At 40.4% G+C, this 15,029-nt stretch overlaps 1 protein-coding gene and 1 long non-coding RNA gene across 2 annotated transcripts; both read right to left on the bottom strand.

Moving 5' to 3' along the window:
• Positions 1-215: 215 nt before the first annotated feature.
• LOC112229358 (probable ATP-dependent RNA helicase ddx42) lies at positions 216-5,457 on the bottom strand. Its single transcript, XM_042310599.1, has 4 exons — positions 5,431-5,457; positions 3,857-3,992; positions 1,464-1,625; positions 216-1,352 (listed from the first exon to the last, which is right to left on the bottom strand). Exons 1-4 carry the CDS (start codon positions 5,455-5,457, stop codon positions 949-951), a joined length of 729 nt encoding a protein of 242 aa, XP_042166533.1. The 3' UTR covers positions 216-948.
• Positions 5,458-9,202: 3,745 nt separating this feature from the next.
• On the bottom strand, positions 9,203-14,558 carry LOC112229924. Its single transcript, XR_002950234.2, has 2 exons — positions 14,282-14,558; positions 9,203-10,242 (listed from the first exon to the last, which is right to left on the bottom strand). It is a non-coding gene; the product is annotated as an uncharacterized LOC112229924 (long non-coding RNA).
• Between the last annotated feature and the right edge of the window lie 471 nt (positions 14,559-15,029).

Below are 15,029 nucleotides of genomic sequence, written 5' to 3'. Positions count from 1 at the left end.
TCACCTTTATATTAAATTAGAATGCATTTATTTTCACCTGTGCAGGAACTTTTGTGGTGGACACTTTTTATACACAAATCTTAAAGTGCCCTGAAAAGCAGAACAATGGAACTAATATTAAGATTAAAAGCAAGAGTAATTCTGAATAACCTATTTACTGTGATAAAATATCGGGATTTTAATAAATGTATATGTAAATATTTCACTCGGTCAAATAGCATTACAAAAAAAATATTTTATTTGGGTACATTTTTCAATATTTGTACAATGAGAAATTAAATCATTTACCATTTGTATAATGACCTATTTTTGTCCGAAGGCAATCACATGAATAATTCACTTGTTTACATAGCAAAGGAACTCACCGCTTGATTGACTATAAAACATTATTATACACCGATTTTGGGCATTGCAACCCTATCAACCAGTGTTTCAGTTCTACATTTTGAAATACACAGAGCACAAACAAACCTCCAGCAGGTCATTGTAAAACACACAAATTGAGAGAAAGATTATTCTCCTACGCTCTTATTCAGTTTTTAAAGGGATACGTTAGGATTTGGCAATGGTGCCCTTTATCGTCTTTCCCAGAATCAGATGAACTTGTGGATACCATTTTTATGTCTCTGTGTCCTGTATGACGAAGTTAGCGGTAATGCTAATGCCAATGCTAACTAGTGTTAACACAATAACAGGAAGTTCCAGTCATTTCGCTAACGCTAATTAGCAATTGCGCTAGTTAACAACTAGCGTTAGCAGTCATTGAGCTAAAAGGAAGTTAACAGTTGCGCAAGTTAGAAACTTTATTCAAACCGCACGCAGAGACTTAAAACTGGTATACATGAGTTCATCTGACTCTGGGAAAGTAGATAACGGGCCTCATTGCCAGAATCCCAAAGTTACCCTTTAACACTCTCAGAAAGGTGCAGTCAATGTGACTCTTGTCCTCTATGTAGCGCTCAATGCCATAGTGAATGTATTATCAGGCTGGCTGTCAAACCAAACAGTAGAGTCAGGGAGTAACTGAAGACATGGCTGTCCCCTGCTGTTGTGGTGAGAGTGGTTGACCATGTGGCGGTTGTGGCGGTTGTGGTGGCATTTGTTGGTCCTATTGTAGAATTCTGTTGGTCGGTTGTTGGTCCTATTGTAGAATTCTGTTGGTCGGTTGTTGGTCCTATTGTAGAATTCTGTTGGTCGGTTGTTGGTCCTATTGTAGAATTCTGTTGGTCGGTTGTTGGTCCTATTGTAGAATTCTGTTGGTCGGTTGTTGGTCCTATTGTAGAATTCTGTTGGTCGGTTGTTGGTCCTATTGTAGAATTCTGTTGGTCGGTTGTTGGTCCTATTGTAGAATTCTGTTGGATGAAATTGAAGTATTTACATTAGGCTATAGGCTATATGTTAATTCAGGATTATTTCACCCGTGTCTATTAACTGAAATGAATTAGGGACAGTTTGAAAATTACTGGTGTGGATGGCCAGGTGGTGGTTGTGGCAGTTGGGACGGTTGCTGGTCCTATTGTAGAATTCTGTTGGTCTGTTGTTGGTCCTATTGTAGAATTCTGTTGGTCTGTTGTTGGTCCTATTGTAGAATTCTGTTGGTCTGTTGTTGGTCCTATTGTAGAATTCTGTCGGATGAAATTGTTCATTAAGCATTCATTTACCCATGTCTATTTGAAACTGAAATTAATTAGGGACCATTCGAAATTACTGGAGGGGATTACAATATAACTTTTCAGGTTTTACTTCTTGCATCCTTGCCAAATGTCCTAATCTGTTTGCATGCACTACGATTTTCCACACACTTACTATACCACAGGTCAATATAGTCTGCCAGTCTCACCGTCTGTCCTGACCTCTATCCACCATTCATAGTGGCAATAGTGGTAGGTGGATCGTTGGTCCAGATCTCTGATAGTCTAACTAACAATCATACCACACATAAAATCATTCAAAGGGGCGACAATTGTCTATGTCAATCCACAAAAACAAGGGGAGGAGCTGACAAACATCAGAGAGGCAGGTGTGTCATGTCGTTGCTCATTAAAGACATGAGACACGCAGCTCAAAAAAACTTCCCTATTGGTCTTGTTTAGGGACAATAAAATGATCCTACTTAGACTTGTCTACAACACCACAATGCAATTAATAATAGTTTTCAAGCGAGTATAAAATTCTACTCTAGGCTGTAAACTGCAAAAAAATAAACAATAATTTGAATAACAGCGCAAACACTCTGTGATTTGAATGTTTCATTCGATTTGGATCAGTTGTGGGTCTACTCTCAACAGTTTATACGGTCTAGAAAGGCACAACAGCAGGCCAGTCTGGTTTTATTTCTGTCTGTTGGGGATCATCATTCTCCCAAATCGTCCTAAAGTAATGTGGCCACATATAATCCCTGCAGGCCCAGTTATTCCGGAAAACTCAATGCGCGCTCTGCCTCCTCTCCGATCCGAGTGGCTATTCCTCCCACACCTAGAACCTAACACGTCAAAATAGCCTAAATATTTGTCGTTTAACTTTTTTAAAAACACAACCAGTTACAATGTTTTAATTGGGTTAGGCTACTTCAAACGTCTCCTGTAGGCTACCTGCTCACGGTCGTCCTCTCCACTCTAATATAAATCCAGCATCCAAACGGTGCACCGGCTATTTAATGTATGGAAAGAGACATCTGTTACAAAACCCAAACATTTTTGAATGACATTCGGAGATTGTCAAGCCAAGCCTTTGCTAGTGGGTACAAGGTAGGGAGGGATGTATTTTGTTTTTGTCGAGATTGACATATTCGTAGTCATTTTGATTGTGGTGCTGAAAACGCAAATCATGATGTTGAGCGCCCGAAGTCAGTAATCGGTATCCAGATATGCTTTGCTTATTGGCTGTTCGTTGCATATACATTTGTTGCATATATTTTATATAATTAAGCAATACCGAGGGGGTGTGGTATATGGACAATATACCACGGCTAAGGGCTGTTCTTAAGCGCGACGCAACGCGGAGAGCAGTAAATATACATATTTTGTCATACCCATTGTATACGGTCTGATATACCACAGCTGTCAGCCAATCAGCATCCTGGGCTCGCACCACCAAGTTTAGAAAATCTGATAGCTGATCATTATTTTCAACCGCCTCTGATTGTAGTGTAATGAAACAGTCAGGGGGAGTGAGCTCGTCTGTGGTGGTTGGTGAACCCTCAACGTTCTGGCCCGTAGCCCTGCGTGGTCGGCAAAGTCGGCATCCACATTTATAAACACAGGGTCTCTACAGGTATTGTTATTTTTGGTCATAATCATTATTTTCGAGCTAATTCAATGAGGGGGAAGGGTGTGCAATTTTATTTTTACAGTACAAGGGGAGGGTCATGTGAAAATGTTGTTTTTTTTATGTTGGGAGGGGGGTGCATTTAAAAAAAAATGAAACCTGGAGTTGTAATTTTTTTTTACTGACCCTTAGGCTATCCATTTTAAACATTCCAATTTTCCACCTTTGTGTTATTAAAACTGCATGGGGAAACATTTTGGTGCAAATATATGACAGGGGCTCCTGGTTTGACTGTTGGCCTGAATTGGGGTCCCTGGGCATGAACAGGTTGAACGCCCCTGACCTAATGTCACTTTTGAGCATATAAACAGTCCAACTAAAAACACTGTTCTATAACTACATTTACTCATTGAATGATCCTCAAAATATTGAACCTCAAATTTCAACATGCTGCATTAGCTATAATCAGAATTGTTGAGTTCACCAAACACTCTAGGTTGAATCAGGTCTCCCCATCTCTCCATCCTTTCTTTAAGTTTAAAACTTGTTCAGCTATTATTTCTGAATAAGGAATAAGTACATTCATTACCTGTGCCATGGTGGATGCCAGCAAGGCCAGTGTGCAGAGTCCCAGAACCAGGCACTTCATATTGCAGAAAGGTGAGGTGTCTCGTGGGCCAGATACTAGAGGAAACTGCTGTCCTGGGTTGACTATCCTGGGTTTGCTATCGTTGATCTGATCTGGCTGTGTAGAGACTCCAGCTGAAAGTGAGCCTGGTCTTATATAATGTGTCAAAATCACCCTCCCCACCTTAGACACCGGCTGTCCAGGAAACAGCCCTGACCAGCTTACTTTAGATAAGGAGAACAATAAATGCAAAGTTGCCAAAGCCCTGCCCATTAATTCTCAAGGACACTGATTCACTGTCTGAATCTATACTTTTCTGTTGTTTATCTCTGTTTCCTTGTTCCGTGAAATATGATATATTTTCCAGCAGTAACAATGTCGATGACGTCAGGCATTCAAAATGTTGCACCACATCCTATTTGATTTTACCTGCCTTGTAGTTTGATACTTGTAACATTTCTACGTTGTGCTGTGTAGATTTTGGCAGACATTGTGTGCTAATGGAGATTGGAGATTGGAGTACAATGGAGATTAATGCCCGTTTTAAAGTGCTTGAGATTGTGCATCGATCCCCTTTTGACCAGGGCCCATAGTAGTGTGCACTATGGACAATAGGGGTTTCATTTGGGAAGCCCCTTAGTAACCAAGAAAAAACAATTACCTGATTAGATTCTAAGATTCACACAGGTGTCGAGTCGACCCCATGTCGGCTAGACGCTGCTTATCACTTATAACATGCATACATAATGGACCAGATACTTAGGCTAACTAAGCAATAAGGCCCGAGGGGGTGTGGTATGTGGCCAATACACCACGACTAAGGACTGCATACAGCCCTTAGCCATGGTATTTTGGCCATACACCACAAACCCCAGAGGTGCCTTATTGCGATTATAAACTGGTTACCAACAATTAGAGCAGTAACAATATGTGTTTTGTCATTGTCTGATATACCACGGCTTTCAGCCAATCAGCATTCAGGGCTCGGACCACCCAGTTTATAACAATCTGTTGAACCCTTGAGGAAAATGTGAGCGCTTTAATCTGCTATGATTGGCTCATTCATCCCCCTCCTCCTCCTCCTGTCACTATTCCCCAGGTCGTTGCTGTAAATGAGAACGTGTTCTCAGTCAATTTACCTGGCAAAATAACGGATAAATACAAATAAATAAATGGACATGAACCAGATTAGAATGGCTCCCTCACCACTTCACCTGTTTCCTTATGACTGAGACATGAAACACTTTGTCTGGCTGCCTGAATCTTTCTGCGGTCAACAATGCTACATTGTTGCATGGGCTGCAAGACCACAAAAATTATTTTTTCAACTAGTCAGTACATGTATTCTCTCCCTATTTCCGAATTCAATTTGGTTCATTTTCCAAGTTAACAGAATCTCCCTCAAACTCCTAAAACAGCTCAAATAGTTGATTTACTATCAGGCTAACAACTATTGTCCGTAAGAGTATTCAAGAGTAGTTTCATTTAGGCAAACCGATTGAAAAAAATATATTTCTGACATCATACACCCTGACCAGACAGGTTTTATCCCGGGCCGACATGTATGTTACAATTTTCAACGTAATGTATGACGATCATAAGTTGAGGCAGTGGGAATAGCTCTTGACGCAGAGAAGGCGTTTGATCAGATTGAGTGGAAGTACATGATGTCGGTTCTGGAGCATTTCGAAGGAATTTATTAATTGGATAAGAATAATTTATGCACACCCAATGGCGTCCGTGCTAACCAATCAGGAAATGTCGCAGTCATTCCGCCTGTTCAAGGGCTGCCGACAAGGGTGCCCTATTTTGCCTGCTCTCTTCGCTATAGCCATGGAACCCCTTGCTACTCGCATTCGGGCATTTGCCGATATAGCTTCTGTTAAAATAAAAGACACGCAGCACAAAATTTCCCTATATGCAGACAATGTTCTTTTTTTTATCCAAGCCTAAAACTTCTATTCCCCACTTACTTAACTTGATAAATACATTCAGCTCTTTCTCTGGCTACAAGATAAACTGGCAAAAAAGCGAATTAATGCCAATATCACAGCCTGTGAATATGCCATTTCTGCAATCTACCCCATTTAGAACAGTGATGGACAAGTTCACAAGCCTTTGCATTGTAGTGACAAGAGACCTTGATCAGCTACGGAAATCGATTTGGGACATGAACATTTATCAGCTTAATAAACAAAATATAGATTTTTGGAAAACTCTTCTCGGATGTTTGGTCGTATAAACGCTATTAAAATGGTTGTCCTACCCAGGTTTCTTTACCTCTTCCAATGTCTACCCAATTTCATACCACAAAGCTATTTTAAGAAACTGGATTCAATAGTAATTCCACTTTTATGGGATAACAAGGCAGCCAGAATTTCAAAGAAGCATTTATGCAAGTACAAGGTAGAGGGGGGCTTTGGCCTTCCTCACTTCAAACTGTATTATTGGGCTGCTAATCTGAACATTGTGTCTTTCTGGAGGGAAAGTTTACCTGCGATGAGACAGAAGGATATGCCTTCATGGCTTTTGATTGAGCAGGCCTCCTGTCAACGTTCCTCACTCCCTGAACTTGTTATTAGTCCATCATATGTGAATAAAGCCACTTATGACTCTCATCCAGTCATTTGTCATACTCTTAGGATCTGGAAACAGATGAGGTATTTTCTTAACATACCCACTGTATACATTGACAGCCCGATTTGCCTGAATCATGCTTTCCACCCTGCATTGGATGATGTGGTGTTTTCACAGTGGAGGGAGAAGGGGCTCACAACAATTGGTAATCTATACATAGATGGTCAGTTAGCTTCATTTCAACAATTACAGGGAAAGTTCAACATGCCAACAACACATTTTTTCAGATACCTCCAAATCAGGAATTTCTTAAGGACACATATCCCACAGTCTGGCATTCAGCCAAATAATCCTACATTAGATAACCTGATCCTTGTCAAACTCCATGCAAAAGGGTAGGTCTCTGGACTGTATAATGTGCTGCAGGCCCACGGAGGTATCCACTGACACTATTAAAAGGGCTTGGGAACAAGAACTTGGTTCAGAAATCTCAGATGAGGACTGGGTAGAAGCTCTCAGGAATATAAACCCCAGTTCAGTGAATGCCAGACACAACCTTGTACAGTTTAAGGTGATACACACGTTACATTACTCAAAAGTGAAACTGCATAAAATATTCCCGGACACCTCACCACTGTGTGAGAGGTGCAAGCAGGATGAGGGGACGTTGACCCACTTATTCTGGACATGTCCTAAGTTACATGCTTACTGGCCTCTCATTTTTGATGACTTATCTAAAGCCTTTGATAGAGTTCTAGCCCCAGACCCATTGATCTCTCCGTTTGGTACAGTTGATGGGAATAACCAGGAAGGGAAGGCTGTCTCTCTTTGTCGTCTATTAGCCAAAAGGCTCATATTGAAATTTTGGAAATTGGAGACATGTACCTACCTTTGAAATGTGGTTACAGGATTTAGGGGATGTAATACATATGGAAAAGATTCGATACAATACCTCCAATAGAAGTCCAGTGTTCTACAAAATATGGCAGCCGATACTAGATAAATGGTCTAGTCGGGCTTCATAACTGGGTTGACGATCTGATGCTACTCTGTGCTGTACTCCACTCAATATTTATTTTTGGCTTGACTACACTGCTTGTAATGACTATATGCTGTCTTCTTATACATGTACCACCTAATAGGATTCTGTTTTATTTTGTGTATGTGTGAGTTAAGTTAAGTTGCTAGTTAATCATCAGTTACGACTGCTGACTGGGGTCAGTCTGACTCCAGAGGCACAGTTTTGGTCATAGACCAAAGGTGGTTTATTCAATTCTTAGATTTTTTTTCATGACTTTGTCAATCAACTTCTTCTTAATAGATATTTAATTTTAATTTTACCTTTATTTTACTAGGCAAGTCAGTTAAGAGCAAATTCTTATTTTCAATGACGGCCTAGGAACAGTGGGTTAACTACCTGTTCAGGGGCAGAACAACAGATTTGTACCTTGTCAGCTCGGGGATTCAAACTTGCAACCTTTCGGTTACTAGTCCAACACTCTAACCACTAGACTACCCTGCCGCACTGTACCATAAGTTATGGCACAGTGTTTCTTTATCAATATGGACTTATTCAAAATACATGTCATTTGGGGTCATTTTGACGCCAGGACAACAACCACCTGAGCCACTGCCTGTTCACCCTGCTATCATCCAGAAGGCGAGGTCAGTACAGGTGCACCAAAGTTGGGAACAAGAGACTGAAAAACAGCTTCTATCTCAAGGCCATCAGACTTTAAATAGCCATCACTAGCACAAAGAGTCTGCTGCCTGTATACACAGACTTGAAATCATTGGCCACTAATGTCATTTTGTTCCCCCTGTCCAGACGCTGTCCTTGTTTTGTTTCACGTTGGTTATTTATTAAATAGTCACTCCCTGTACTTGCTTCTTGTCTCCCAGCGTCTGTCCTCACAAAGCCAACCCCGTCTGTTTTTTTTCGCCATGGTTGTGCAAGTGTCGGTAAACAACCAACCGGTAGTTATTCTAGGGAAAATCTAAAAACAAGTTTTTATTTTAATCTAGGTTTCTCTAGAATCATGATATTAAGTTATACCTATTGTCAGAGGGTGGAGGTTGGACCTACATCAGTCATTTTAACCAGACAGATCACCTGCATAGATGGAGCACCTTATATACTCGCCTATGGTATAATTGGTACCAAATCCAAATGACCTTACATATATGCTTAGTTGCAGTCAAAACAGCTCAAATAGTCTGTCAGTGGTATGAATACTAGGTAGAACTGTAATACAAAAACCAGCTTCCCTCTAAATGTACACATAGTGCTGTGTTTGTGTGTATTTTCAGATTTTTGGTTATTCTAAGGGAAATGTTATAGAAATACACACATTTCTATAATATCATCCAATATTCTATATGTGCAACTTGTTATGTTAGTCGTGTTGATATAACATTTGGTTTGAAGTGACTTTGAGGATTTAGGCATGCTTTTTGAGGCATCCTGCCATAGGCCCTACCACTACCAGTATTTCACTAACAGCGATGCTAATGCTGGCTGTGGGGTAAGTAAATGAAGAAAACCAAGCAATATTGTTTTGGTCATTGTCTCCCAAGATCAATGGATAAATCACTTTTTGTCATATAACCATCTTTCAAATGTTGCTGTACCCTTTAAATGCAATCGTTTTTACCCCATATATAGGACAAAATAAAATAAAAAATTTTTTAAGTACTACAATACAATGGTAATACAATACAGTACAATGGTAATACTTAACAAGTATGTTTTTTATTCACAGCTACAATACAATCAAACGTTTCACATGTCCTATGCGTATGTAAATTGTAAGAATTTTTGTAGCTTGTGCTCCTGATTATGTTTTCGGGAATATTGCGTATGGGTGATATAAATATTCATGGTGGGGTGCACCAGTCATTGGCAGTGGTGAATCGGGGGGTGGGGCTCAGTGCTCGTCATTTCAATCTGTCTTTCTCAGTCCCAAAGCACTTCATAGCTCCTTCATACAATAAATGCAAGGTGTGTGACATTAGCAAGGTGCATGCCCATGCCTAACAAATAGTATACACAGCTCACCTACTACAATTTCCACTTTTTATATAGCAACTCTGTAATTATTATTCATTATTATTATTCATTGTTATTATTCATTTTCCATGACTATTCTTCATTATTACGAAGCCTGCACCTGTGAAACTGCACACAGTTCTTAGTGAATTAATGTGAATTAATGTACTCTTTTAAAGTGCATTTTCATAGGTCAAGATCTGTAGAAGGAAACGGGAAACATGGGCCAGTAAAGTGTTTCCGCAGGGCTGTGTTCTTAGTCATATACCATTTGGATCATTATGGAGATCAGGGGCCCCAGGAGGAGACTGCAAGAGCCCAGCAGGGCTGATGTACCTCCATCGGGTGTTGGTAACATATGGCTGGTAGCAGTTATGTTGGTTTGGTTTGCTGCGGTGTACTCCGTGGTCCGCAGGGACTCCAGGGTTGTGGGGGTTTGGGTGGTTGCGGTGGTGGTGATGTAAGTGACTTGAGTAGAGTGTGTGGACTGTGGGCCCAGGGTTCTAGCGGCCGTAGTTGTATGGTTGGAGACAGGTGTGGTCGAAGGTTCAATGGTGACATTACTGCTGATGTTGTTATTGGAGGTTGTCATCATGGAGGAATTGTTTGGAAACGTGATGTTTGTTAAAGGTTGGTTGCTGACTGGGTTTGAGGAGATAGTTGCTGGTACTGTCGTAATGTTTGTGGGGATAACAGCTGTGCTGGTAGTTATGTTGGTAGCCTGTCAAAGATCAGAGGAAAAAGATAAATCAGATATAGCTAAAGTGCCATCAGAAAGTATTCACACCCCCTTGACTTTTTCCACATTTTGTTGTGTTACATTCTGAATTTAAAAGTTATTCAATTGTGATTTTGTGTCACTAGCCTACACACGATACCAATTTTTTTTAAACAAATTAAATAAAAAATGAAAAGCTTAAATGTCAAAAGTATTCAACCCCTTTGTTGTGGCGAGTCTAAATATGTTCAGGAGTAAACATTTGCTCAACAAGTCACATAATAAGTACATGGACTCACTCTGTGTGCAATAATAGTGTTTAACATGATTTTTTAATGACTACCTAATCTCTGTACCCCACACATAATTATATGTAAGGTCCCTCAGTTGAGCAGTGAATTTCAAACACAGATTTAACCACAAAGACCAGATTTTCCAATGCCTCGCAAGGAAGGGCACCTATTGGTAGATGGGTAAAAATAAAAAAGCAGACACTGAATATCCCTTTGATCATTGTGAAGTTATGAGTTACACTTTGGATGGTGTATCAATACACCCAGTCACTACAAAGATACAGGCGTCCTTCCTAACTCAGTTGCCGAAAGGGAATGAAACCGCTCAGGGATTTCACCATGAGGCCAATGGTGACTTTAAAACAGTTACAGAGTTTGATAGGCTGTGATAGGGGATAACTGAGGATGGACAACAACATTGTAGTTACTCCACAATACTAACTTAAATGACAAAGTGAAAAGAAGGAAGCCTGTACAGAATAAAAATATTCCAAAATATGCACAATGAGGAACTGAAGTTAAACTGCTATGAACTTCATGCCCTGAATACAAAGCGTTCTGTTTGGTGCTAATCCAACACAACACATCACTGAGTACCACTCTTCATATTTTCAAGCGTGGTGGTGGCTGCGTCCTGTTATGGGTATGCTTGTCGTCTGCAAGGACTAGGGAAGTTTTTAGGATAAAAAGAAACAGAGTAGAGCTAAGCACAGGCAAAATCCTAAAGGAACACCTGGTTTAGTCTGCTTTTCAACAGACACTGATAGACAAATTCACCTTTCAGCAGGTCAATAACCTAAAACACAAGGCCAAATATACACTGGAGTAGCTTACCATGATGACATTGAATGTTCCTGAGTGGGCAGGTTACAGTTTTGACTTAAATCGGCTTGCAAATCTATGGCAAGACTTGAAAATGGCTGTCTAGTAATGATCAACAACCAATTTGACAGAGCTTGAAGAATTTTTGAAAGAATAATGTGCAAATATTGTACAATCCAAGGTGTGCAAAGCTCTTAGAGACTTACCCAGAAAGACTCACAGTTGTAATCGCTGCCAAAGGGGATTCTAACATGTATTGACTCAGGGGTCTGACTACTTATGTAAATGAGATATTTATATATTTAATTTTAAACATATTTTCACTTTGTCATTATCGGGTATTGTGTATAGGTGGGTGAGAAACAAATCTATTAAATCAATTTTGAATTCAGACTGTAACACGACAAAATGTGGAATAATTCAAGTGGTATGAATACATTTTGAAGGCAATGTATATCATGTCATTGTAATTTATGAAACAAGCAACGAGCAATAAGCTAATTGAGGTGCCCTACTATAGCGCCCTTATATGTACTATGTCATGATGCATAAATGGTAATGTATCTAAATGTAATGTCAGTCGTCATATGATTACAGGCATAACAGACTGTACGTTTGTTTACCCCATGTGTGTTGTTGTTTTTGTCGCACTGCTTTGCTTTATCTTGGCCAGGTCGCATTTGTTAATGAGAACTTGTTCTCGACTGGCCTACCTGGTTAAATAAAGGGGAAATAAATAACTAAATAAAAAAATAACTTCATGGCCAATATTAAATTATAATTTGTCATTTCTACGTCATTAATTATTATGCCAATTCATTTCAAGCGAAGATGCATTGATAAAAAGCACATTCCCACAGTAAGTATCCATTATGGTGATGTGTGAGAGGTGGATGGGGACTGGACAGACTGGACTGTGTTAAGGCCGCTACACACTTCACACTTCACGCTACAGAGCGTCGTATGCGGTTCGTTCCAAAATTTGAGCCACGCAAAGTATAAAGAAATACATGTGAAAAGACGCACCATCGCTGTGTTTAGCCGATGATTGGCTCCAATTGTCTGATGGCTGAGATAAAGTCCTCCCACACTCTGTCTCCGAGTGGTCGACAATGACTCACTGCTCTGCCACCAAAGGTCAACCACCCATGACCCTACCTGACTGCACCAGCCACACTTACTTTGCATTTGGCTCCGGTTCGCATTGGTTGACAGTTGCAGTCTGTACTCTCAGTGTTACATAAGTGTTCACTCTCTCCTCTGCCTTTCATCTGGTCTAATCTAGCAGTCTGTTTTGTTTTTACAGATTAGTCCTATCTCTTCATCTCCTCTCACCTGAGCTTTCCCATACACAATCATAGACACATTTACATTTTGGTCATTTAGCAGACGCTCCTATCCCGAGCGACTTACAGGAACAATTTGAGTCAAGGGCACATCAACAGATCTTTCACACAGTCAACTCATGGATTCAAACCAGTGACGTTTCGCATACTGGCCCAACGCTCTTATAACTGCTAGGCTACCTGCCGCCTCGGAGGGAGAGGAGAGATTGGTGACAGGGAATTGTTGCCCTGGTTGGTTATAAATAGCACTTCATCCTATTTGAACACTCAAAGCACCTCTCCAAGGAGTCAAAAGCATTCCACGGGATGCTATGCTGGACCATCTTGACTCCAATGCTTGCCACGGTTGTGTCAAGTTGGCTGCATGTCCTTTAGGTGGTGGACCATTCTTGATACATACAGGAAACTGTTGAGCGTGGAAAATCCCAGCAGCATTGCAGTTCTAGACACAAACCGGTGCGCCTGACACCTACTACCATACCCCGTTCAAAGGCAGTTAAATCTTCTGTCTTGCCCATTCACCCTCTGAATGGCACACACACAATTAAAAAAATCCTTCTTTAACCTTTCTCCTCCCCTTCATTTACGCTGATTGGAATGGATTTAACAAGTGACATCAATAAGGAATCATAGCGTTCACCTGGTTTCAGTTGGTCACTCTGTCATTGAAAGAGCAGGTGTTAATGTTTTGAACACTCAGATTAACGCTGTAGCGATCAAACACTGTTCATTAGACAAATAACAGAACAAGCACCAGTGCCCAGAGGATCTATGTTCTTTTTCTGTGCTCTCTAGCTCTGGGTTGAACACGTTTACTGCAACCAACATTAAGCAGCCTAAATATGGTATTGTTACGATATCATATCAACTGATATGCATGATTTTAATATTGTCATGTCTATTTACAGACGGACTGCAGTTGTTTCAATTGATAGCTGTTATAATCCTAGGAGACTTTACAGAAGGAAGTGAGATAACGCAAATAATATAATTATGTATAGTATGAAAATGCCCCAAAAAACCTGGTGTATTTCTTATCACTGTCACTGATGGCATTGACTAAGTATAGTTAGTAAGACCAAGTATATATTAATGCTATCCTATCATGTCATTTGTCTACATGACCTATAATAATGAATTTTAGGTTACTAAACACATCGGTCTACGGGACCTCAGTAGGTACAGCACGGAGCTTGCCAGGCCAGGATTGTCGGTTTGAATCCTGGGACCAACCATACGTAAAATGTATGCACTAAATGGTATATATTATTATTATTATTATATATTACATTTGGGTTTGTAATATAATACTGTTCCTTCACTGTGATTTGAAAATGAAAACAGAACTAATTTGACAAAGCAAAGAAACTGCTTGTGGACGGCTGACTTTTGTTTGCTATCTTTTAAATAAGCAAAGTCAATGTGAATTTAAAACTATTATGTTTAGCTACAGCAAACACCAATTTAAAGAGACAAATTCCAGATTGTAATACGTAATAGAATAACCTTGCTTGAATCTGTGTGCCAACCAGTGCCTTTAAAGGGGAACAAAGACACAGGTCAGTACACAGCATCACCTACCTCAATGAGAACCAATGGCAGAAAGGCCAGACAGGTAAACAGTACAAACTTCCCCATCTCTCTCCCAGTCGGTCTTCAGCGGTTTCCCCCTGTCTGTGTGGCAGAGCCCGGACTTCTCTCTGGCTTTTTATACTACCAGGTCCCTAAAAGTGATATGGTCCCATTGCCACGGACGGAGAGGCAACTGGGCACGTCTTACGTCACGATAATCACGTAGTAAATGGACTGATGCCAGTTCGCTCCATTAGGGTTTGGATACAGAGAGAGCAGATACTGAAATGTGCCCGATATGCAAAAAAAGGAAGCAAATGAGTGATGTGTTGTGAACATAACATGACATGGCCCAGGGGGGTAGCTGAGGTTGAGGACACTAAAGAAGATGAATGTGATTCGACTAGATAGGCAGCATCTCTGCTTAGGAATGCATTAGTCTTGCAACTAGTCCCACATACCGTAACAACTATTGACTATGGGACCTTTTTATCATGACTATAGAGAACGATGCTATGTACATGAATTTAGAGCACTGAACATGTTCCCTACCACAGGGCATCCGTACTGCACCACAGTTCAAGTCAGACCTGGGCCTCTCTCTCGCAGTCAAGAAACTTTGTGTGGACTGAAGTGGAGGACGTAATAGTGTACATGGCTTTAGCGTTCTGGTGGCAGTGGAGGTTCGGATGAGAGAACTTTTAATGTCCATTTCTTGACCATGCTTGCTTCTTTTTGTTGTATCTAAAAGTGGTAG

Source organism: Oncorhynchus tshawytscha, linkage group LG31 (genome assembly GCF_018296145.1).
Source record: "Oncorhynchus tshawytscha isolate Ot180627B linkage group LG31, Otsh_v2.0, whole genome shotgun sequence".
In the NCBI taxonomy this organism is placed as follows: Eukaryota; Metazoa; Chordata; class Actinopteri; order Salmoniformes; family Salmonidae; genus Oncorhynchus; species Oncorhynchus tshawytscha.
The sequence above is the reverse complement of the archived record's forward strand: the minus strand, read 5'-3'. Positions and strand labels throughout refer to the sequence as shown.